At 33.4% G+C, this 27461-nt stretch overlaps 1 protein-coding gene and 2 long non-coding RNA genes across 3 annotated transcripts in view; 2 read left to right on the top strand and 1 right to left on the bottom strand.

Moving 5' to 3' along the window:
• The window catches only part of LOC144554219 (putative disease resistance RPP13-like protein 1), a 59187-nt gene extending 33441 nt beyond the window's left edge, over nucleotides 1-25746 (top strand). Inside the window, exon 5 of the mRNA XM_078302537.1 lies at nucleotides 25487-25746. Within this exon, the coding sequence (XP_078158663.1) occupies nucleotide 25487 (1 nt within the window). The 3' untranslated portion in view covers nucleotides 25488-25746. The remainder of the gene's footprint in view (nucleotides 1-25486) is intronic.
• Nucleotides 15876-16653, top strand: LOC144553929 (uncharacterized). The gene is made up of 2 exons (XR_013511471.1): nucleotides 15876-15945; nucleotides 16194-16653. It is a non-coding gene; the product is annotated as an uncharacterized LOC144553929 (long non-coding RNA).
• LOC144554786 (uncharacterized) lies at nucleotides 17993-18899 on the bottom strand. Its single transcript, XR_013511748.1, has 3 exons — nucleotides 18751-18899; nucleotides 18564-18660; nucleotides 17993-18242 (listed from the first exon to the last, which is right to left on the bottom strand). It is a non-coding gene; the product is annotated as an uncharacterized LOC144554786 (long non-coding RNA).
• Nucleotides 25747-27461: the final 1715 nt, after the last annotated feature.

Genomic DNA, 27461 nt, shown 5'->3' with positions numbered 1-27461 from the left:
ATGTTAAATGTATCTTAATTTTAATCTGTCCTTTTTAATTTGCAGGTGTGTGCTCACGCTATTAAGCTGGTCATTACAAAGGGTTGGAGGAAAGTAGGGACATCCCAACTCAAGCATGGTGCCGGCAGCGTCGAGCATGCCAGCTTAGAAGGGTGACTAGCATGGTGCCGGTAGTGTCTTGTTCCTCTGGTCATTAGAGAGGAACGTAGCACACTGATGCCAGATGCCCCTGCAGATGGCGGTCCTTATCCGGGTCAAGGCTGGTTGTACTCCATGTGTGGATGGAATGCATACTACAACGAAGAGAGAGCACCAGAGGCAAGACCAGGAATATCCAACATATCCTGCACAAATCACACAGGTAACATAAAACAAAATTTTACTTTTTCAAATAAGTAGTTATCGAATATCACAGCTAATAATATATGATATGTAGGTCATGCAGGAGGCCCTAGAGGATCTCTGTAAAGAGATACCATGGTTCAGTTAAGAGGAGATCGCACCACTGATGTTTCCCCCGAGGGCCAATGATCATGACTCAGGCGAATCGCATAGCCAATACTTTGCGCATGTAGCAACATAGTCATTTTTCGGGACCCCGACGCCCACGATGCACATAGACATTATACAGGAGGAGGATGCCGGCGATAGCATTTTGCCCCCCAGTACCTGTAGTATAGATTTATGTCATCTCAGTACCTGTAGTATTTTTATGTTGGATTGTTGGATTGTTAGTATTTTGTTGTGTATTATGTTATGTTTGTTTGTTTGCACTTGTGTTTATTTTATATATTAGTTTATTTGAATGCTCAGTTAGTATTGTGTTTTATGCATCAACAAAGTCCAACATTATGATAATCAATCCATAATTATTTTGTTTTGTTGTCTCTGTTTCTTAATAAAATTCCAGCTCTGTGACGGAAGCAGGGCTTAATGTTGGAATTCAGTCATTTGGTGGGCTTATTTGTAATTTTCCATGAAGTGTAATGTTCTCTGAAAAAGTATTAACTTGGCTGTTTTAACTGATGTTTTTGGCACTGGTGGTGCGTGCAGTACCATGCTAATTAAGTGTTGTGTTCTGGACTGAATCAGAAATAGCGGTTTCTTAGTTTCATTTACTGTCTTTTTTATGTTTCATAGTTGTAAAAAATTAGAACTCTAGTTCGAATGATCATTTAGTTTCTTTTCCTTTTGTCTTCAGTTAGGATGTGTTCTGTGCTTTTGTTTCTTTTCATGTAAGGTTACAATAATACCAGGTTTTCTGTTGGATTAGTCTAAGCTGAACTGCAAATTACCTTGAAGTGGTATTAAATGAAGATTTATGTAATCTAAATTTATGGTTTATTTGTATGCTCAATGCATACATTTGGGTTCATAATTAAGTACCAGTAAATTTATGGTTTATTTATGTAATCTAAAATAAATCCTATGTAACAACATTTCACAGACAAAAGAAGAAGACAATGATTGCTTGAACAAAATTACCCTCAATTATGTTTATATTTATTTTTTAAGGATTTGTTGTTCTCTCCACGTGGTAACAGCCAAGTCCGGATCCAAAACTGAGGACATTTGGGACTAAGGGTCAATCAATAATTAGATTATTAAGCGCCAAAACAAAGATAGGGAAGAAATGGTCTTGCCTGAGACCACTAGAGAACACTTTACTATTTGATTCTTAACCTTGAAAGTATGAAATGGTCCTAATACTCTTGATATATGTATTATTCTTTATTAAAGAGGTCTGGTACATTATTCTCGAGAATTTAATATACGTCCTCATAGAATAGAGACGAGGATTTGTGCCACTGCAATAAGCTCACAATTCATTGATATATATATCATTATTTATTTAGAGTAATCATAATTTACCCCAATCTCCTATCCCCCAAAATCTAACTATTTGGGACCACACTCTAACTATATTATTTAGGGTAAATTAGTGGTTCCCATGCATTTATTTAACTTTATTTAAATATTTTTAACAATTATACTATTTTAAAATAGGATAGTGTAGAACACCATAATTAGGTGCAACTCTGTTATGACTAGGGGTGTCAATGGGTACAGTACGGGTCGGGTGGAAACATTTTCATACCCATATCCATTAAAATTGATCTTACCCATACCCTACCCATACCCATTAAAAATTAATCTTACCCTACCTTACCCTTACCCGTTAATATTATCGGGTAACGAAACGGTAGCGGGTGAATAACGGATAATACTAGTATAATAATTAGTTTTATTATATTTTATAAATTAAATATCAAAAACTCATTCATTTTAACACATATATAATTGCATTTCTAATAAAAAAATAAAATAAATCTGCAATTAATTCCCACTAAATTATTTTTTTATAAAAAATAAAAATTCAAAAACACAAATATACATTTAAGTGGGTTAGAAATTGAATTAAATATATATTTAAGTGAGTTGAAAATTGAATTGAATATATATTTGAATTTTATAATTACCTTATAGGGTAACGGGTGCGAAATAGTCATTACCCATACCCTTACCCATTTATTTAACGAAAAAAAATTCTTACCCATACCCATACCCAATAAGCTAACGAAAAAAAAATCTTACCCATACCCGCCTTATCGAATACGATACGGGTCGGGTAAACGGCTAAAAGGGTACCATTGACACCCCTAGTTATGACTTATGAGTTATGACGATCATCGCCTGTAGTCATGGGCTCATCTCAATTACTGACTAATGGGCCCATTAACATGGCACCCCTGCCTAGTTCTAAAAGAAAGACTAATAGACCCATTATGACTGAACTGGAGAATCTCGGCGTTGCAAATGCTCCAGAGGAACGACTGCTACAGTAAAAGTTATTGGTTCATGAATTCTAATCTAATTGGAATTGGGAACACAACATGTTGGCTCTGTTTCATGATAAAATTCTAGCTGTGTCTCTTTAGATAGTGGAGGAGCTGTGAGCTTATTTGTAATTTTTCATGTAGCGTAATTTTCTTTGAAAATTTATGTGACAAATTATTATTAGTAATTAAAAATTCATGTGCCAAAAAGAAAAAAGGACAAATTTTTTTGTTAGAAAAATAGATGGAACAGTTGGGTCGGACTGCAACACTGATGCAGTTTCATTATTATTTTTCTCTCTGCGATAACAACCACAGAAAAATCCACGCAAAATATAGAAAAATAGTGAGAGCGCACCAATAGTACAGTCAGTGTTTTAAAATGCGGCCGCATGGGCCGCATATGCGGCCGCATATGCGTATGCGGTCGGCAGCCGCGCTCAGAACGGCCATGCAGTCATTCCATGCGGTTTTGACCATGCGGCCGCATATGCGGTCCGAATATGCGGCCATGCGGAATAAAAAAATGCATATGCGGATTAAAATGCGGCCATGCGGTCCGAATATGCGGCCATGCAGTCCTCCCATGCGGATCAGCAGCCACCGTTGGATCAGCAATTTTCAAAGTGACTTAATAAATAGTAAAAAAATTCAGAAAAATGTAAAATTTGGTCTCCAAGCACATATTAATATGGAGAACAAGATGAACGGTTCGGATCGACGTTTTGGATTTTGAAATTTTAAATTTGGACCGTATGCATACAAATGTACATTAGTCACACACACTCTCTCTCTATATATATATACGTGGATTTTTATTTTAAAATCCGCATATATAAATCCGCATGAAAATCCGCATATACGTCCGCATACCGCATATGCGGTATGCAGTGGCCTTCCGCATGCATGAACAAAACCGCATTTTAAAACACTGGTACAGTTCCACCACATGAGAGAACCAAATAGCTGGGGTAGTAGAATTATTTTAACCCTCTGTCTAAGGGTTTTTCATAAGAAATCAAATCATCTGCCCTCCGGGGGGCAGGAATTTCCTGCCCCCAGAGTCTCTGCGCAGTGGGACCGGGGTGGGACCGGTTACTGTTTAAGGGTTTAATTATTGTTACTGTTTTTAAATGGGTCCCACCCGCAGAGACTCTGGGGGCAGACGATTCGGTCTCTTTTCATAAAATATATTACCATCTAACATACATCATTTCCAAAAAAATAACTCCACTTGGGTTATTTTAAAGCTTGAAGAAGCACCATTCCCAATAAATGGAATCTATGGCTCTCTTTTTTTCGTATTTTTTTGGCTTTTATCCTTTTTCAGATTTTGTTACTTGTTTTGCATTTTTCTTTCCGTGCAGAAACAATTTTTAGTTGTATAAAGTATTAACTTGTTAAGAAAATTATAATGACATGCCAAAATAATTATTAGCAACAACAACATATCAGGTTTTTTTTAATTGGAGACTTGGTGATCAGAATTAGTTGTTGGTGTATATATTAATTTTATTTTTGTTCTGTGATAGACCATATAGCAAAACCACATTGGAATATGTAACTGGTAAAATTTTTTATTCATAAAAAAATTATAAAATAATATAGGAAAGAGAAAGAGTACATTCAAAGGATTGGTACAATGATCTAAACTTTCGATCAGAAAAAATGTCTACCGATCCAAAGCTTTCTTCTAATAAAACAGTCTGGGAACTCCTGTGACAAACAAGATAAGAAATTTGAAGGTAATATTTTTGAAGATCCAAAAATATTTTATACTTTTTTTCCAATCTACGGAAGTTGAATGCAACCGGAAAAAAAAACTTTGGATCAAAATATTTTCTACTTTTTTTATACAACGAAAATCCAAAGTACTCGCCCTCTTTTAATATTATTTTATAATGTTTTCTATGAATAATTCTCTTGCTACTAGCATCCTCGTCTAAGGCGCTGATGACAAAATGCATATAGCAAAACCTAAATACTACATAAAGAGTTAATTTGTTGTATACCTTTATAGATTTTTCTAATTTCTTATTTACCCCTAAACATTTTAATTTACCTAATTTATTCGTTAATTTTTATAACTCTTTCTTTTTTATCTATTATACACTAACTATATATGGAGTTACTTATAGCTAAATCCTAATTAAAATAATAAAAGACAAGAATACTCTTTTTCATTTTGTTCTGTTTTTATTTTTGTAAGTTTATTGTTCTCTTTTTTCCCATGCTCCCATGATTTCCATTTTCCACTCCGCCCTTTGATTGTTGTTGTGGTGATCTGCCTTCTTCGGCAGTTTTCTTGTATTCTTGGTCGCTATTCCACTTTTTACTAAAAAAGTCTCCTTTTAAAGAATAAGTATATGTTTATGGTGTATTTTGTCAACTAAGGTAGTTTTGAATTAATTTGCATTACCAATAATACAAATATACCCCACAATAGGTGATTCCTTCTTCGGGTGCCAAAAATAATTTGATTTACACAACCATATTGGGATTGTTTTGCAAAATTTGTGCAATGAAGTTCTAACATTTGCTTCAAATAAATAATATCGTACCATCTTTATATTTCTTTGAATTAGAGGATGCATTAGCCCTTTGATGAGGTTTGTGTACAAATAACTTTATGGTTAAATAGAAAAAGAATATCAAAGTTTTGTTTTTTTTAAGAAAGAATATTAAAGTTGAGATATATATTTGACATAACAAAGAGTAAATAGAAAATTGGAAAAGTTTTGAAAGATAAATTGAAGAAGTTGAAGGATATATTTGATTCAATTTGTAGCATTGTTTAATGCCGTATTGCCCTGCACTAGTATAGTATTCTATGATTCCACCAATGCAACCCTTTTTATTATTTTCATTGGGTTCAATTCTCCAAACGGTTCACATGACTAGAGATGCCATGTGGTGATGCTATATGGACAGGGACTTGATTTTTTGTGGCTTAAGAAGAACAATGAGAGTGTTGTAATAAGAAAGAACTTAAAATAATAGTCATGATAATAGCTGTCCCCGACCTGCAGCATGATGTGCCACAGTAAATAAACCCACGGGTTGCATGCATATCAGATCCGCAACTCCAGGGAATAAAGAAATGAAAATTAATTTGCACAGGTCTTCTAGTCAAGCAACCAGCCACAGAGTAGAGAGTAGAGACTAAAACTGAAAACATAGAGAGTTTCAATTCAATTCAATTTGATTCAATGGCGTCTGCACTGTTTTCTTCCATCCAATCCCTCTCCACCAACCTCCTGAAGGCCATTCGTGGCACCCCTTCCACTTCGCACCAGAAGCAGGATCCACCATGCCCTGTTACCGACCAACAGAAAAGTGTTATAGAGGATTTGGAGAAGCTGAGTCGGATGCTTGCGAGGATTCAGGCCGTTCAACAGGATGCTGAAGAGAGGGAGATTCACGACTGCTCTGTTCGGCTGTGGCTGGCGGAGCTGAGAGGTGTGGCCTATCAAGCAGAGGATGTGCTGGATGAGTTCTACTACGAGGTGCAGAGATCCATAGTGGAGAGCGGAGATGCTGCCATGGAGGCTTACCATAGGGACGGGGGTATGCTTTTCTTAATGTATCATGGCCCAAAAAATAACATGGCCCAGGAAAGCTTGATTTAAATAGGCTTACTATTCTTACGATTTTATTTTTGGGCCATATAGTTATCATATTTTATGAATTCATTTCTGAGTGTATTTAACATCAATTTTGTTTTAAATTACTAGAAAAATTATATAAATCACAAATTATATTGAAGAACTTTGTTATTATTATTTTCAATTATGATTTTATTTATTCAGATATTTATTTTAAACTTGAAGTTAAAAATATAATATGGATATCATGTAGCTAACTTATAAATGTAATGAACTTTAGTAATATTCATTTGTCTTCACATGTTTTTTTGGAAAAAAAAATCATTTTTTCTTATTTTTTAGTACAAAAAAACCTTCTCGCAAAATAATCCGAGTTTCCAATCCAATTCAGCCAATTCCTACCGATTCACCCGATTCCAATTTCGATTCTGATTTTTCCTTCTCTACATTTATCTTTATTGCCATAGTGACTAATTGGTAAGATAATAACATTTACCTGAAATGTAGCATTTTTTAATCCTCATTGCCTAAAAAAGTTTATATTTATGGAAATTTAACGGATGGTGCTACCAATTCGTTTTTCAATTTCCAAAGTTCAAAGCGTCGATCCGAACCGTTCAAGTTGTTCTCCATATTAAATTGTGCTTGGAGACCAAATTTTACATTTTTATGAATTTTTTTACTATTTATTAAGCCACTTTGAAAATCGCTGATCCAACGGTGGCTTAACAAAACAGTAAAATCAGAAGCCACCGTTAAATCAGCAATTTTCAAAGTGGCTTAATAAATAGTAAAAAAATTGAGAAAAATGTAAAATTTGGTCTCCAAGCACAATTTAATATGGAGAACAACTTGAACGGTTCGGATCGACGTTTTGAACTTTAAAAATTTAAAAACAAATTGGTAGCACCAAAACTCAGGAACTACCACTTTGATCTTAGCCAACCTCTATATATATATAGAGTAAGGCTAGGGTGCTATGGATAGCATAGAGGCCTCTATGCTACGGCTCAATATTCAAGTTTTCAAAATCCAAACGGTCGATCCGAACCGTTCATCTTATTCTCCATATTAATATCTGCTTGGATACCAAATTTTATAATTTTCTGAATTTTTTTACTATTTATTAAGCCACTTTGAAAATCGCTAATCCAACGGTTTTACTGTTTTGTGCAGCCACCGTTGGATCAACAATTTTGTAAAATACTTAATAAATAGCAAGCTTCTAAATAGCGTTTATAGCGGTATAGCGGGGAGACAAAAAAAAAAGCTTTAGCGAATAGCGGAGCTATAGCGAAAGCTATTATAAATAGCGTTTTTTATTTCAAAAAATATATTTTATATTTCTACTAATAGTAAAAAGAGTAGGGTTAAAATGCACCATTGTTTTTTGCCCCAACTATGCCTCATCTCTATATCTCCGTTTACAAAGTTCAAATAGTCGATCCGAACCGTTCATCTTGTTCTACATATTAAAATGTGCTTAGAGACCAAATTTTATATTTTTTGGAATTTTTTTACTATTTTTTTAGATAGGTACAAAATCACTACATCTGGACCATCCAAAAACGGTGATTTTGTACCTATCTAAAAAAATAGTAAAAAAATTCCAAAAAATATAAAATTTGGTCTCTAAGCACATTTTAATATGTAGAACAAGATGAACAGTTTGGATCGACTATTTGAACTTTGTAAACGGAGATATAGAGATGGGGCATGGTTGGGGCAAAAAACAATGGTGCATTTTAACCCTACTCTAGTAAAAATGTCTCATCAAGAAAAAAAAAATCAAATTAATTAAGAAATTCTAATATTCATATTAAACCAATACAAAGTTCAAATTGTCATTCAAAATATCCCTAATTCAAAAACTATCGATATATTTTATATTCAAAATATACCACTACCATATATTAATGCATGATACAAAATTTAATTGATATAGCGGTATAGCCCGCACATGTTCCATTGTATTGATATAGCTTAATAAAGTAAAAAAAAAAAAAAACCAATCTAGACATTAAAGCCCATTAAAATTGTAAAATCATGTTTTCAGAAAAAAAAAATTGAAAAATCATAACTCATGTAGCATAACGGACCGCTATTGCCGCTATTTCCGCTACGCGCTACGCGCTATAGCGGACCGCTATTACCGCTATAGCGGTCGTAGCTTGATTAGCGCAGTTTTAGCCCGTAGCTTAGCTTTCTGGGTCCAAAACCGCTATAGCGGCGCTATAGCTTCGCTATAGCTAGCTATTTAGAAGCTTGATAAATAGTAAAAAAATTCAGAAAAATATAAAATTTAGTCTCCAAGCAGATATTAATATGGAGAATAAGATGTTCGGATCGACCGTTTGGATTTTGAAAACTTGAATATTGAGCCGTAGCATAGAGGCCTCTATGCTATCCATAGTACCCCAGCCTTACTCTATATATATATATATATATATAGAGGTGAGCTACGGTGAGTTGCGAAGTAAAACGCGTTTCTACTTCACGCCGTATTTTTATTTTGAAAGTCCAAATGACCGATCCGAACCGTTAGATGTTTAATCCATATTGAAATGTGCTTGGAGACCAAATTTTACATTTTTTGGAATTTTTTTACTATTTATTAAGCATTTTTGAAAATTGCTATTTTGCTGTGAACAGTACAATTTTCTGGACCATCAGATCAGCGACTTTCAAAATTGCTTAATAAATAGTAAAAAAATTCCAAAAAATGTAAAATTTGGTCTCCAAGCACATTTCAATATGGAGAACAAGATTAACGGTTCGGATCGACGTTTTGAACTTAAAAATCGCAAAATATGAGCGGGAAGTAAAATAGTCGCTTTACTTCGCAACTCACCGTAGCCCATCTATATATATATATAGAGTTAGGCTGGGGTGCTATGGATAGCATAGTGGCCTCCCGTGCTACGGCTCAATATTCAAGTTTTCAAAATCCAAACGGTCGATCCGAACCGTTCATTGTTTAATCCATATCGAAATGTGCTTGGAGACCAAATTTTACATTTTTTGGAATTGTTTTACTATTTATTAAGCATTCTTGAAACCGCTGTTTTCCAGTGGTGCAGAATTTTAATAAAAACAGCGATTTTGAAACCATCTTAATAAATAGCAAAAAAATTCCAAAAAATGTAAAATTTGGTCTCCAACCACATTTCAATATGGATTAAACAATGAACGGTTCGGATCGACCGTTTGGATTTTGAAAACTTGAATATTGAGCCATAGCACGAGAGGCCACTATGCTATCCATAGCACCCCAGCCTAACTCATATATATATATATATATATATATATATATATAGAGGAGGGTTCAAATGCACCCAAATTTTTGTGCACCCAAATGCACCCTATCCTTTTTCTCCGTTTTTAAAGTCCGAATAGTCAATCCGAACCGTTAGATGCGATCTATATATTAAGATGTGCTTGGAGACCAAATTTTATATTTTTTGGAATTTTTTTACTATTTATTAAGCCACTTTGAAAAATCGCTGATCCAATGGTCCAGAAAATGTAAAATCAGCGATTTTCAAAGTGGCTTAATAAATAGTAAAAAAATTCCAAAAAATATAAAATTTGGTCTCCAAGCACATCTTAATATATAGATCGTATCTAACGGTTCGGATTGACTATTCGGACTTTGAAAACGGAGAAAAATGATTTGAAAGATAGGGTGCATTTGGGTGCACAAAATTTGGGTGCATTTGAACCCTCCTCATATATATATATATATATATAACGTAAAAAATTCATGGGGTAATTTTTCTTCACTGCACAAGGATAGTTTAGGAGACTAAGACAACTTTTTTTTATTTTTGCGAAATAAAAATGGGGATAACTAAGAGAAATTTTGATATGCATTTTTATAGGGACTAAGAGAAAAATTGCTGAGATGTACGCATCATCCTCCCTTGCTTCTTATTTAGTTACTAATACCAAGGCCTCCATTCCAGATTTCATGGCTAAGAAGATCAAGGATATAAAAGAGAGGTTTGAAGAGATTTCAAATGCTCGTGAGAATCTTCATTTGAGGGAGGAGGATGGGACCCGACTGGTTAGCAGTCCACAAATCCGACCACCAACCAGCTCCCATATGGATGAGAGAGCTACTTTTGGTAGGGAGGACGAGAAGGAGGAGATCATTAGCCTCATGAATCCTTCAACCGGTCCTGATTTTGTGGTTCTTCCCATTGTAGGAATGGGCGGGTTCGGCAAGACCACACTTGCCCAACTTGTTTTCAATGACTCCAGGATTCATGGGTTGTTTAATAAGAGATGTTGGGTATCTGTATCTGACAATTTTGATCTAGTGCAGCTAACCAAAGCTCTCGTCAACTCGCTGCATGAAAAAGGGGAAAAACCTTGTGAGTTTTCTGAGCTGAACATACTCCAAGATATTCTCAAGGAAAAAATAAGTGGTCATGGCTTGTTTCTCGTGCTAGATGATGTGTGGAATGAACAAAGAAATTTGTGGGAGCGCTTTCGAGTTGGTTTTCTTGGTGCTAAATTTGTAAGAATTCTGACGACAACTCGCAATACCTCAGTTGCTAAGATCATGCAGACAACATCACATTTTCAATTGAGTTCCTTACCCGAGGAAAATTGTTGGTCACTTTTTAAGCATTTTGCTTTTGATAGTAGGGAGAAAAGTGAAAATGCAAATTTGCATGAGATTGGTTGTGGTATTGTCAAAAAGTGCAAAGGCTCACCTTTGGCAATAAAGGCACTTGGAGGCATTCTCCGTTATGAAATGGATGAAGAGAAATGGAGGGAAATTTTGGAGAGTGATATATCAGAAATAGATGAGATGGGAGAGGTTATGCCAGCATTAAGGTTAAGTTACCAGAAATTGCCGCAACATCTAAAACCATGTTTTCTTTATTTATCCATGTTTCCGAAAGATTATGATTTTGAAAAAGACATGGTGATTAGGCTCTGGATGGCGCAAGGCTATATTAATGGCAATACAAGAAATTTGAAAACATTGGAAGAGATTGGAAGCGAGTATTTTGATGAATTGCAAGGCAGATCACTTGTTGATGGTGGGCCTTCTTCCTACATCTTGCATGATTTAATACATGATTTAGCAAGATCCGTTTCTCAAGAGGCATATTGGCCAGTTGTAGAAAATGACCATGGATACAATGGTGTATGCAAAGTATGCCATCTGTACTTCACCAAGAAAGATGAATTATTGGGTTTAGTGCCCAGCACCTACAAGTCTATTAGAACTTTAGGAAAATGCCACATGGCAAGGGAGTTTGACTTTTCAATCTTCTCTGAGATTGCTTGTGCGAGAGCTCTTCATTTGGAGTATTCCTCATTGCCAAATACATTCGGCATGTTCAAGCACTTGCGCTACCTTTTTGTTTTAGATAATATACAAGTGCTTCCTGAAACTTTATGTCTTCTATACAACCTCCAAACTTTGGTTCTAGACACTTTTTGTCTTGAGGAGTTACCCGAAAACATGAAAAACCTTATTAACCTTCGGTGCTTTAAGCTATTCAGTTGTGCAATCCAGCATTTACCTGAATCTTTCTTCCCACTTCCTAACCTGCAAACATTATCGTTAAGTTGCTGTGACAAAATCAAAGAATTACCAAGGGGCATAGAGCAGTCAACTAGGCTACACAATCTGGGTTTACCTGAGTTTCTTACCAACGTGCCATCAGGGATTGGAAAATTACCAACTCTCCAACAGTTATGGGGGCATTTTAAAGTCATGGATCATGAAATAAATGGGTGTCTGAGAGAGCTTGAGGATATGAATAAGCTTAGGGGACCATTGTGCATATCAGGGCTCAAAAACATTGTTGATGTGGAACTCTGCAGGAATGCCAATCTTGCATCAAAGCCAAATTTACACGAGTTAATTTTAAACTTTCAGGAAGATTGTGTTATGGAGTATTTCAGAGATGATCAAGAAGAAGTATATGAAGCACTCCATCTCCATTTAACTTGCCATTCAAGTAACAATGCAAAGAGTGAGAATGATGAAAAGATACATAATGTTGTACTTGAGAGCCTCCAACCTCATGGTAACCTCACAGAGCTTAGAATATTAAATTATGGAGGGCGAAATTTTCCTTCTTGGTTGCTTAATCCATTACTTCCCAAACTGACAACTCTCACTCTTCACTTCTGTACTGAGCTTAACTACTTACCACCATTTGGTCAACTGCCACATCTTAGATTTCTGGAGATATTAGGTGGAAATCTGGGAGATGAGCCTAGAACATATTCATTGTGGGTCGAATATGATTCTTCCGAGCAGCCCAAGAAACCTAGTTACCCATCACTTGAACAGCTCATATTGAGGAACATGCTCAATTTGGTGGAGTGGCAAGCAAATGATGGCGACTTTCCATGTCTAGAGATGCTCGTTTTAGAAAATTGCCTAGAATTATGGAAAATCCCAACAATTCCACAGAACGTCAGGGATATTACTATCAAAGACTGCCCAAAATTGAAATTCCTAACATGTCCATCAGTAATAAGCAACTTGGAGATCACGAGGTGTGGCATTCGTGAAATTATGTTTCATTCAGTATCTGAGAACCTAACAATCTCCAACTGTTTAGAGCTAAAATCGATTAATTGGAGCTACAGGGGCTTAAACTCTATTAGACAAGTTAGTTTTGAGAACTGCCCAAAGTTGGAACACATAACTATTCCAGTTCGAGCTTTAAAACTGATGATACATGAGTGTGACTTTCGTGAAATTATGTTATGTTCAATATATGAGAGCATATCCATCTCAAACTGCCTAGAGCTAAACTTGATCAAATGGAGGGATGAGAGCTTAAATTCTATTAGAGAAGTTAGTTTTCAGTGCTGTCCAAATTTGGAACTCGTAACTATTCCAGTTGGAATCTTAAAACTGAAGATACATGAGTGTGGCTTTCGTGAAATCAAGATTGGGTCAATACCTGAGAGCTTAACAATCTCAAACTGTGTAGAGCTAATCTCGATAAATTGGATGGACAGAGGCTTAAATTCCATTCGAAATGTTAGTTTTGAATGCTGCCCAAAATTGGAACATGTTCCTGTGAAGGATGTGTTACACTTGACCTATAGTGCTGAAATTTATGACTGTCCCAGATTATATTTGGGAGAAAGATATGTCTACAAGGTAGATGAGCATTTTATAATTTTTTCACTACTCTACAATTTTTAAACACTATGTTTTACTCATTACTCTACCTTCTTTACACTAATTAATTTTACTTATGCAACAGAGAGACACAGCGATTAAAAGGTTGAATTTATTTCGGAATAATGAGATGAATCTGTCAGATTCCACGATTCCACTACTAGAAAATCAGTTTAAACTATTTTTTACAAAAGAAGATTTTCGAGAAGTGGAATCATTAACATGTGCACCATCAGTTGGAGTGAGCTGTCAACATGTAATTCTAAATCTGGCTTTGTTGGTGATACTGGACATTATGTGGTGCACAAAGGTCATATCAGTGACAGGGCTGGATAACCTCAGCAACCTCAAGTGCTTGAGCATATCATACTGTCCAGAATTATGCAATTGGAATGATAAAACATTGCCACAATCACTCGAGTTCCTGAAACTGGTTTCTTGTGACAAGCTGAGCTCCTTGCCATTGCTATTGGTTCAAAACCATTCAAGCACTCTCGAGGTTTTTGTGATAAAGAAGTGCCCAAGGCTGGATGAGTTGGGAGAAAGATATGTCTACCAGGTACATGATCACCATGGGATGAGCATTTTATAATTTTTTCATTACTCTACAATTTTTAAACACTATGTTTTACTCATTACTCTACCTTCTTTAGACTAATTAATTTTACTTATGCAACAGAGAGACACAACGATTAAAAGGTTGAATTTATTTCGGAATAATGTGATCAATCTGTCAGATTCCACGATTCCACTACTAGAAAATCAGTTTAAACTATTTTTTACAAAAGAAGATTTTCGAGAAGTGGAAACATTAACATGTGCACCATCAGTTGGAGTGAACTGTCAACATGTAATTCTAAATCTGGCTTCATTGGTGATACTGGAGATTATGAGATGCACAAAGGTCATATCAGTGGAAGGGCTGGATAACCTCAGCAACCTCAAGTGCTTGAGCATATCATTCTGTCCACAATTATGCAATTGGAATGATAAAACACTGCCACTATCACTCAAGTTCCTGGAACTTAATTATTGTGACAAGCTGAGCACCTTGCCGTTGCTTTCGGCTCAAAACCATTTGAGCACTCTCGAGGTTCCTGTCATAACGAAGTGCCCAAGGCTGGATGAGTTGGTAGATTTTCAGGGCCTGATGAAACTGAAAACACTGGACATAAGACACTGTAGGAACATAAGCATTTCTCTTGCTACTGAAAGCCTCCCCAGACCTCGTATTAACATTGGTGATTGTCCTCTGATGAGAGATTGGTGCCAAAGAAACAACATCACTTACGATGAGGTATGGATACAACATTAAAAATAAATTATATTATATTAGTTAGAAGCTAGAGAACCTAGACTATAAATTTTAATAGCAGACCCAACCATACCAACATCTTGGGTAAATTTTCTGGAATTCCATGCTTAAGCCTTGATCAATTAATAAAGCATTAAAAATATACCCAAGTTGCAGAATTAGACAAAAAAATGAAATAAAGAATAGTAAAAAGAGGTGATTTCCAGTGCTAGAATATATTTGGTCGTTACATGACCAAACAACAATTATAATGATGCCCAGAATCAAATCCTTTAGAACAATAGCTTACATGGATATCATGTCTAATTTTCATTAGCAGTTATATCCTCCTATTGGCAACCCCCAAGATGATAGAGAAGCTGAACAGGAAAGTGCTGAATCAACTTAGATTGTAATCCTTTTGTTTTTAGACAATACAAAACAACACTGTTAGCGGTTGTGATCTCCGGAGAAGTAGGAGTACGTCTAGCTCGCTAACAGAACTCCATTAACAAGTTTGTGCGTTTCTTACTCTTACTCTTAACTTTACTTTATTGTTTTTGAATTTGTTTGTGCATCTTGCTTGTTTTATCTTGTTGGATTTTGATTTTACCATCTGCTGCAAATTAAGCAAAACAGTTGAATTTTTGTTAAGGCAACCATTCACCCTCCCTTCTGGGTGTTTTGGTCATTTGTAATATTTTCTATGCTATGTTTATTAGTTCTTTTTTCTTTTGTCTTCAGGTAGGTCATCTTTTACACTGTTGTTTCTTTTCATGTGAAGTGATAATCTTTGCCTGGCTAAGAAAGAGGTACCATTCTTGCCAAATTCAGAATGTAAATTAATTATTTCCTAACTCTTGAGTGAGAATGTGAAAAAGAACAAGTTGCATTCCAGGAAATTTGGAGGGTAAAATTTTCCATTCCATTAAAGGCACAAATTTTTATTTGTTTTTCTGTCTGTATTTGTTAGGTTGATTTGCTGGGTGATGAGGTGGATGCGTTAACATATCTTTTGGAGAATGCAAACAATAGATACTGGTAATATACCACATTATATAAAACTTGATTAATTATGAGTTGTCAGCTTCCAACTAGGTTGCTTAACTTCATTTGAAGACTTGGAATTGATTCTGATTTTTCTTTTTCTTAGTTTGAGTAAATTGTGGTGCGGTTGGTTAGTGGTTACCCTTGCAATGGCTGGTTTCTCATTACAGGACTGTTATTTACCAGAGTTTATTTGCTGTAGTTCAACCTTGTTAATAATGTATGTTCTTTTTATTTACCAGAGATTAACCTTGCAATGGCTGTTATGTTTTCAAACTGATATGTACAGTACCAATGATTGATTGCTGGCAATGGCTGATAAGAACAGGTTTGATCATTTGTTTTTTGAACTTATAATGGACTTTTGTTATCCTGTAACGGCTGAGTTGTAATGTATTTTTTTTGTTTTTCGACCTCAAATGCACCCATAATAACTGCTGTTATTGGGTCTGGCGTGCTATTGTTATAATGTGAAGACAAAATGATTCATTTGGTGGTGAGCTGCTCTCTTCTCTCTTAGAACTAAACCTCTTTTCCAAGTTTGTTTGTAAGATTTTCTGATCTCTTGTACCAATCTACCGAATACACTGATAATATCGTGAATTAGCTTATGTAATTGTAAAAGAGTGTAAGAAAGTGTTATTGGCTTGATTATCATCTTGTATTGTAAGACTCTTTGATATAGTGATTTTGCGTCGTGTTCCCGTGGTTTTCTCCCGTAAGGGTTTCCACGTAAAATATTGTATCTCTCTTTTATTTTATTTTGCTTGCTGTATTGCCTTCTTGTGTATCTTTCATATTTCTCTATTTTTTCGGTGTTCGACGAAATTACTCTTTGAATTCTTCCGTAACCGTCTCCAATAGATATTGGGTACCGGAATCATTAGAATTGTCTCGGATCTAAAGGTGTATAAGCTCTTTCTAGACAAATTGATGATTTGCGTGCATATTATTAGAACATAATGTTTTTGCTTCTTGTTTTAAAAGATCAGCCCCTTCAATTTGAAAATACTCTTTCAATTATTGTTATATTTTAAATATTGTTCAGGGGTGGAGCCACATTGTTGTGTACTCCTGGATTTGACAATCAAGTTTCTGGTATTGAAAATTAAGCCTAAATTCATATGTATGTGGGCTTTTGCCTATCCAAGAATGCCTATTACAGAATTCAACTTGTACTTGTTTTTGAATTTGTTTGTGCATCTTGCTTGTTTATCTTGTTGGATTTAGGTTTTAACGTTGGTTGCAAATTAAGCCAAAGCAATTCAAATTTTTGTTAAAGGCAAAGTTATAATAATACCAGGTTTTGCTGAATAACAAATCACCTTGAAGAGTATTAAATGTAAATTTATGGCTTACTTGTATGGTCTTCAATGCCATATTAACATAGAGAAATTTGGATTCACAAGTTCTTGATGACATGGTAGATGGATAGTATCAACAGTACCAGTATATTTGTAATTTTGTTCTAAAGAGTAATACTTGCACAAACAATGCCTGTGATTCTCTTCCTGTGGTAACATTTCATAAACAAAAAGACCATGACAGTTCCAACAAAACTATCCTCAATTTTATTTACAATTATTTTTTATGGACTTGTGATTCTCTTCCTGTGGTAACAACCTAGCTTGGATCCAAATCTGAGGACATGTGGGTATAAGGGTTAATCCGTAATTACTTTGTTCTGTTGGATCTGTTTCATGATGACAAAATTCTGTCATTTGGTGGGCTTATTTCCATGAGTGTAATTTGCTTGTGAATAAGTATTAACTTGACTGTATTAATTTTTTTGGCACTGGTGGTGCCTGCTTTATCATTGCTAATTTCAGTACTATTATTAAGTACATTTTACATGTATATGTTGAACAAAAGGTGATTTTGCTTTTTGGATTAGCATATTTTTAGAATTTGATTCACAGCGTGATTTATTTTCTCGAATTGCCATGAAAATCTCAAGGGTTTTAAGCAAATAGAAAACAATTTTATTCTTCTAACAAGCTCAAGTCATTAACACATTACAAAAAAAAAAATGCACCATCCATGCATCACTTCCTCACATCCATCTATTGAAAAATCATATGTCCGATATATGCAAATTTTATTCAATCTAACAAGTTACCAAGAATTAGCCTCCATAACGGGTCTTGAGCGATTCGGGTGGCTCTTCTTCCATAATACTGGCTCCAGTAGTCGCCAAGTATTGCCGGATCGTTGTTTTGCGATCACTTATATAGGTATGGTCCAAGAAATTACTATATGCTTCCTCACCCAAATTTTTGGCTGCTAAAACACTGTAACCAATTTCAGAAGTCTTTTACCAGCAAAGAGGATAAAATATCAGAAAAGACCCTACTTTTTATTATTTTTGCAAAGGAATACTGCTTTAAGTCTTTAACACAATAGTCTTGTCAACTTCATACATCCATTTACTAACTGATAGCAAATATTTCAATTCAAGTTGTTTGTCATTTTTCTGGACTGACTACTTGTTTAATGTTGCTAACATTTTAAAAGACAATATAGTAGCAAAACTTAGATATAAATTTAATAATATTGAGGGATATACATTGAATTGTAATGGTAAGAAGAGTTCTCTGAATGGAGAATTGTACCAGTGTTTTAAATAGATACGGCAAGGTAAAATGTCGTCTCTCCATATCTTATGGATATTGTATCGGCCATATCTCTCATGATAAATTTCTTTACTGCCTGTTGATGTAATTATTTGAATCATCAATTAGTACCATTTTGACAGTAAATAAAAAAAAAAAAAAAATTTGAAAACCTGAGCTTTGTTACCTTGGCATCTTATTTGAAAATACTCCTCATCACTGTAACGAGCACAGAGAACCTTATAATAAAATATCAAGAAATGAAATCAAAATCGATTATGTAAATGAAATATTTTTACATGGCTAGATTTCTAAAAGCACGTACTGCTCGATTTGAGAAAGGCATCCCATCTAATCCTTGATGAAAACAAATTATTGATGAAAATATTATATTACACCTCGAGGATGCTTTTGTTAAAATAAGTAGGAAAAAACAGCAAAATAAAATTCGTCTTTGAGTTGCACATGCATAATTTGTAATTTCGTTTTTTAGATATATATATAAAATATTTTGTCAGAAAGAAAAACGATATCCATTTTTTTAAGGAATTGAAATATTGTTTCGATTCCTTTTAAGCATTCAGGTGTTCAATCATTAAAAAATTCGGAATTTGAAGTACTATATAGAAGCATTAATTCGGTTCTTTTGGTATTTATATATAATGAACATCCACTAGAAAGGCATTAATTTTCCGTGATGATAATTAGACACCTGTACTAAATGCTTAAAGGACATGTACTGAAATAATATTTCATCTATGTCCTTTCCAATAATTTATATAATTTATTTCTAAAAGCAAAATTTCATTCCAATTTTAACGTCTTCCCTCTACATTTATTATTAAATAAAGTTATTTGACTTTCACTTAAAATTAAGGCCAAATTTTTTTTAATTGTTAAATCCGAATTAAACAATTACCATTCAATCAATCATATTACCCACGCATATTCAGTCAGCCCATCAACTTTTTCTTTTTCTTTTTCTTTTTCTGTTTTGCACTTCGCTCTGTACAGATGTCAATTTTGTAATGGCGTATGATCTGTCTACCATGAAAGATGTCAATTTTATAAAGGAGGAGCAGGTGACACTATTCAAATTGCTTATAGTTTAATAGTTTGGGAAAATTTCTAGTGTACCCATGCAAACTATTAAAATAGCCAATTTTCCTATAAAAACAACTTAATAACCAATATTCTCATATAAATTTAGCATTCTTTCTTTTATGCCCATCTATTCATTAAATTTAGTTTTAAGACAAATATACCCCTTCTTTTTAAATGGAGATGTCCATTTTTTCTTTTATCCCCTCTTCTTGTAATCTGATCGGCACCACTAATTTGTTCAAGGAAATTTTCTTGAAGAAAGATGGTAATTACGAAAAGGACAAAATTCAATGAATTATCAGATGTTCTACTTGAACCCGTAAAACAGTTAAGTTGCTCAAAACAATTTGAGGGGAAGCGGCTTCATATTTCTTAGGTGAAATCCAGGCTGACCATGGAGCACTTGATTGCCTATCGAACTGCATCGCTATCTATATGATATTATGCTTTACTTCTCAATCGGAGCAATCAAATTTAAATCGAGTATTTGAGATAACTCAAACTTTGAGATTATTCAAAATAAGACTATTTTTTTCAACCAAAGTTATTTAAATGAAACAATGTTAATAGAAAAAAAGTAATTCATAAAGGGTACTTCAAACAACTGACTAAACCTTTCCTTGGGCATCTCTGTTAAGAAGAAAGGGGTACATTTGTCTAAAAACTAAATTTAAGGAATAGATGGGGATAAAAGAAAGAATGTTAAATTTCAATGGAGATATTGGATATTAAGATGTTTTCATGGAAAAATTGGCTATTTTAAAAGTTTCCATGGGTACATTAGAAATTTTCCATATAATTTAAATGTTTTCACGTAAATGTTTAAATACTTCCGAGTAGAATTGCAAAAGATTATAAATAGAGCTATAATTGTTTGGATATGAGTATTGGAGATAAAAGTTATCTATTAAATACTTGAGGATAGACTGAGAGATTTATTTGAGGAGCAATTATCAGACACAATAATAATAGTTGTGCCCGATCTGTAGCATGATTCCTTAATAGGAGTCTGCCATACTAAATAAACCCATGGGTTTCATGCATACCCACTCCGCAATTTGCACTTATCTAGTGTAATAAAATAATATTGGATGTGCTTCGATTGTCATCCAGCACACATGATCTTGACACAAATCCAATTGATGTTGTATTTAAGCACACTAGATAGGTGTACATTTATGTTGCATAAATACAATTATGGGTATCGTACGTATCAGATACAATATATGGATACGGTAATACGATAATTTTTAAAAATCTAAGATACCATATACCTAATATATATATATTAATTTTTATTATTTTAATTATAATTATAACTTAAACTAAATTTGTAAAAAACTGAAACCTAACTCAAGAAGCAATCTTGGGCCGCCCCGTATAATGCAATGAATCTCTTGGGCCCTATCGGACTAGAAAACAAAATTCATTATTCCTAAAATAATATTCGGCCGTATCGGACCAGGGAACCAAAATCAGTAAGCGGAAAACGTATCTCTGCTGTATCGCACTGTATTGACCAGTATCAGAGACCGTATCTAGTGGTGAAAGATATACCACGTAAACCAATACATCAGATAGCGTATCGAATACGTATCGGTGCTGTATCGGACGCGTGTCGGTATCTGATACGTATCAGACGAAGCCTAATCTGAAGTATCCAAGTAATATAGGTGTACATGCACTATACCCTCACGTTAAATCTGACTTCGTTGGTGAGACTGCAGAGTTTAGGGTTGCACAAAAATTCATCTTCGACTTTTTTTTTTCAAGCTAGCATGTATTTGTGCATAATGTTGCTTGACTGGTCGTTCTAACTATTCCTTAAGCTGGTTTGTGCCTTTTTACACTTGCTTACTTGAGTCGGTTAGATTTTTAAAATTGAGAGTGTTGAGGAAGAAAGAAATGTCTTGGTTAGTTGTTTTTTAAGGTCTAACATCTTTTTTTCTTTCTTTTTTCTTCTTCTTCTTGGTTCGTCCCTTCGGAATTGAATCCTCTTATGATACCAGGTTGAATTTTGAGAAAAAATAACTAATTTTATTGATTTCTCATATTATTTCAATCTCTTATAATATGGTGCGCGCGTAGTTTTAATATAATAGAGCCATTAAAATATTTTCTTAATACATATATCTCCATTCCATTATTAAGCACGTTGGGTGTCCGATCCGCCAATGGCTATGATTGAAAAATGAATTTCGGATTTAATCTCAACCCTTCAATTACATAATATGTCTTATGTTGATTAAATGCATCTGAATAATGTGTAGAAGTCTATATTTAACTAAAAACATACTCGCCACACGTACTGCTACATGATGTATTACAATTAAAATTAAATAAACTCTGAAATTGAGCAATATAATTTGTTTCATTATTTCATTCATTCTTTATTTCTCCCTCTCCAATTTAGTGATATAATTATGTTTCCTTATTTCATTCCTTATTGCTCTTCTATGTTTCTATAGCTATTGCCGTGAGAATTGTAGGAATTTATCAATTTTGTTTCTATACATGACAGGAAGAATGGAAAGAAAAAAAAAATTAGAAAGGTCACCAAAAATATAAAATCGTTGATACTTAAAATACCAATGTATTTTTAATTTCAGGTTTCTTCGTTCAGTTTGCTTACGTCATGGTTATTATATCTAATCAACTGTATCAATTATTCTATTTTGTACAAATTAATTTAAAATTAGAAAGCTATTATTTGAAATCATTGGTACTTAAAATACATAATCATCACATCATCAAATTATTACAAGGGATCACGATTCAAAGTAATTAAAAATACATAATAATATAATTCTATTCAAAGATCATGTTCCCCAATTTTATAATAATTATTAATTTTATTGAATGTTTTCTTTTCATAATTTTTTCTCTTATTGTATGTCCCGTTGCAACGCACGGGCATGATACTAGTAGTTTTATATATATGTTAATTAATACTAATTGATCTCTAATATCAAATTGATATGCTATCAATGCAATTTATATATAATTGATTATTCATCTTCAATACTTTCCATGCAAAGTTATAATAACACCAGGTTTTGTTCTGCTGGATTAATTAGTCCAAGCTGAACTGCAAATTACCTTGAAGTGGTATTAAATGTAGATTTATCTAATCCAAAATTTATGGTTTACTTGTATGCTCTTCGATGAGATATCAACAGAGAAAAATTTGGGTTCATAAGTTGTTGATGACATGCTAGTTGGATAAAATCGATTAGTACCAGTAAATTTGTGTTTTTCTTCCTAAACAGTGATACTTGTGCAAACAATGCCTTAGCAGCCCAAACATGTCTCATTTAAGCCCAACCTAAGCCCAAAGATGGCAACATTTCCCAGAAAAAGGACAATGAGCCTCGATCAAAACTACCCTCCCATCTTATTTACAATTAATTTTAATGGACTTGTAGTTCTCTCTAGTCTCCACGTGGTAACAACTAAGGCCGGATCCAAACTGAAGGGTCAATCTGTAATTAGATTATTAATGGACCCACACAACCAAGAACCAAGTCAAATATGGGAAAAAAATTGTCTTTTGAGTTGCAATCCAATCACCATTTATATAGGACTTCTTTAAGTTTATCAATTTTTTATTTCCTGTAATGATCATATATTTATGAGATTTTATTATTATCACTGTGTATGTTTATTTAATTGAACAGACTTTAAGTCATGTTTCTTCTGAAGTTATTCTTTTTTAAGTCATGTTTCCTCATGTGATGGGAGCAGGGCCTATGTTGGAATTCTGTCATTTGGTGGTCTTATTTGCAATATTTCATGAAAGTATAATTTGCTTTGAATAAGTATATATTAACTTGGCTGTCTTAATGTTATTGGCACTGGTGTTGAAGTCCCATTGGCTAATTGTTCTGTTTTAAGTTTGGTTTTGGGGACTGAATCAGCAATTGACCACTTTGTCAAGATAATCATTTGTCGTATTATGGCATGATTGATCATTATATATTTATATAACAAATAGATGCAATGTCATTTAACTTTAGTTATATCGTTTACATTGTACAATTGTAGTTGGTCTTATGTCGTAGACTAGAAAATAATTTTTATTAGTACCACTCTCATAATTTAACACTGGCGGTAGTTGTGGGATGATAAATAATAATAAGATTGTTTGTGGAAAGTCCTCTTGATGTGCTATTAGTATATAATATATATAACTTTCACACGTTTGGCGATATCATAGTAACATTTCTATATTTATCGCTAAAAAATTAAATGGGTAATCAAATCTTGTACATATAATTTTATATTTGTTACAAACCCATTATTTTAAATATTTATCTATTAATAAACATGTTATTTCATTTTATTTGGATATTTTTCAGTAGAAATTATTGTACTGTCATTATTCATATTAAATAATTTGACAAATCAATCAACATTTTATTGTAACTTGTCTATACTCAGTGATGTAACTAGAAAATTTTGATAAGAGACTAAAATTTAAAATACATAATTCATAGCTGGGATTACTTGTATTAGGGGATAACTTGTATAAAAATTTTATGAGGGGATTACTTGTATAAAAACTCTATAATAACAAATTAGATTTGTAACCACCATATTACAAACACACATGTGATAATTTACGAGGGGATTACTTGTATAAAAACTTTTAAGTACTGAAATAAAACTTCAATTAATTTCAATCATACATGATTAAAAAATTTAAATCATGGAAGTAGCTGAGCACCCCTTTATTATACATAGATCTGCCCCTGTCTATACTATGATTAATTACCTATCATACCTTGTACAATTTTCAACGACCTAATGATGTTATAATGTCCGATCTATGTATTTTACTCTTTAATATAATTACTTTTTTTTATGTGAATTTAATTACTTCAACTGAAGCTGTGTCGAGTGCCGTTATGTATTTTTATGCTTTAAATAATTACTTCTTTTTATGTGAATTAAATTACTTCAACTGAAGCTGTGTCGAGTGCCGTTAGAACTCAACAGAGCTCCAACGAAAGTTTGTCTGAGCCTGTCAGAGATTATGTGAGGTGAAATTTTTTATTTATTTTTTAAGTATTAACATGTTAAAAAAATATAGTCACGTACCAAATAGTTATTAACAACTACAATATATCAGATTTTTTTTTAAAATTGGATATTTGATCATGAAAATTAATTGTTGAATGTATATATTTATTTTTTTCTTGCTGTGTGAAATATGGATCATTCAGCAAAAAATATTACATGAATCATTTGATTCTTTTTGCAGCATTGTTTTATGCCATCTTAATTTCCACGCAGAAATGCCTTATTCAATCAGTACTTCTTTCTTTAGTATTTCGATTGGGTCCAGTTCACCAAAATTGAACTCAATTTTGGCTTGGAGCTAGATTTCTTCACATGGTTGGTGTGGCAATAGATGAAGGACAATTAATAGTGCGCTGTATTTAGACAGAAGCAAAAACAAAAACAAAAAATTTAGAACTAGCTAGGGTGTTCAAGAGATTTGGTTTCTCAAAATTTTGACGAATTGACTTTAAATAATGAATATAAATTATTTAAATAAAATTAATGGGTTAAAAATTGATAAAAAAATGAATGTATTAAAAGTTAAAGCTCATTTTATAAATCTTATTTTTTAGACCACTTCATTTAATATTAAATTAATATGAAAATTTATAAATTTTACATATAAACACATCACTAGTGAAGCAAATTGATTTTTAATGATTTAAATCTATCGTTTGTGTTTATCGCCACTATTTTAAAGAAGGGTGTCAACATTCGATTAATGATTTTTACATGGTTGTGTTTGTATGTACTAGGTGAAGAATACATCAATGTAAAGTTAGTGGAGAGGAGAGACCCGAAGCTACATAACATAGCCGTTGAAACAAGTCTCAGAAGAAGAATAAATAAAGGAAGAGTTTCTTTAATTTTATTTTTCCGTTGTGGATGCAGGGAATGGAGGGGGGGGTGCTTTCTTTGTTAAGCACCTTTTTTCAAACTCTTCTAGATGATATGACCTCAATTAGAGATATTGGTCGGTTTCCAAAAATTCAACAATTTTCTTAATTTTTTCTCTAGTTTTGAATTGTTGTCACAAAATAGTACTGGTAAATCCCTAGTAAACTGATCAAGTGGCTAGAAATGACAATAATAATAGAATAAGGTAGGGAAATGTCATATGAGGCGCTTTCAAACAAATTTAAAATAGGTGGGGTTGTAGTATGCCGTAGTGGTCTTTGACTTTGATTTCACCGTCGGGAGACACTTGTAAGACACGTGATTGTTTTCTTTTCTTAAGTAAAAATTGTGGTTGTTTAATTCAAATCTGACGTCTCCAAATAAAAACCGTTCTGAAACTTCCAGGTTTTTATTTACTTATCCAATTTGAATTTTTCTTTTGAAATAGAAATAATAGAAAAGCTTAAATGGAACAAGGACAGTTTGATCAAAAATTAGAAAAAAAAACAACTCCACTGGATCAGTGGTTCGGTGGAGGATGAGAGTGCCTTACTCCACCGAACCAATTGCTCAGTGGAGCGATCAGTGAAGCCACCCTAGTTTTCTAAATGAAATTTTATTTTAATATAAAAGTATTTCTAGAAAAATAGATTAAGTATTTTAGAATTTGAATGTACCAGAAGGATCATCAAATAAAATAGATGAAATATCTTAATATTTTAGACCGGATTTTTTGTATTTGAAAAAAATAAAAATGGATATTTTTTATGAAAATTTGTTGTTGGTGTATATATTTTTATTTTTTACTTAGATTGGTACATATTTTGTGATATATATATCTTTTCATATACACCTAAAATCATTAATACGCGATGGGATATGCAACTCACATCCTCCTCTAAGAACCTGTTGGCAGACCATATACCAAAACATATTACATAAATATTTAATATTTCGATTATTTTTAACATAAGTAAAAGTATATTGTAAAATTGCATGGAAAAAATAATGTGAGTCGGCTAGAAAATTATCTATGCTCATACAGTGTGTGGGCCGAAGAAAATGTCATATGAAGTGTCAAGGACCTTACAACAGTATGTGGGCCCAAGATTACTTAAATCCCCAGATTATTGAAATTTTTATTTATACCGTTTTGAAAAAAAAATGTTAAATGAAATAATCACAAATTCTAATAAATACTATTTTTAACACAACCGTAGTTTCGAACCGTAAACAGAAATTGAGTGTCAGCAGTTTCCGCATTTTCAGTTTGAAAATGTGGACACATTTTTTTGTTTGCTCAAAATTTTGGTTTTCTTGGTCAAATCAATTACTCTGACACGGCTTTGATTTTCTTGGATTGGCCCACAATTTTCTTGGAATGGCTTTGATCAAGGAAAAAAATAATTTCGTCTGCAGCTTCAAGGTACGGACATCTAATTTTTGTCATGAGTTTGAATCTGAAGCCGTGTTAAAAAATAAAATTATTTGATTTAACTTTTTTTTAGATGTTAAATATAAAAATTTCGCTCCAGATTATTACCAGGGAAGGAATTTAGCATCCTGTCCATATATTATTTTCTCGTCTTCAAGAGATTGATCATGCTTTTGTAAAGCTTTGTTTTTGTTGCTCTTGGTAATGGATACGGTGATCGATCATAGAGATCACTTTAAAGTATTACTGTTGAAATATTTTCTAATTATTGGTCTAGAGTAATTTTTCGAATGGGTATGGTTCAAATGTCTTAGGTCTTTCATATACCTCAATCGTGTTTTACATTTTTTTTTTCATTTTCAAAATTCAAACGGTTGATTTGAACTATTCCACGTCAT

This window comes from Carex rostrata, chromosome 5, assembly GCF_964058835.1.
Source record: "Carex rostrata chromosome 5, lpCarRost1.2, whole genome shotgun sequence".
NCBI classification, from domain to species: Eukaryota; Viridiplantae; Streptophyta; class Magnoliopsida; order Poales; family Cyperaceae; genus Carex; species Carex rostrata.
The sequence above is the reverse complement of the archived record's forward strand: the minus strand, read 5'-3'. Positions and strand labels throughout refer to the sequence as shown.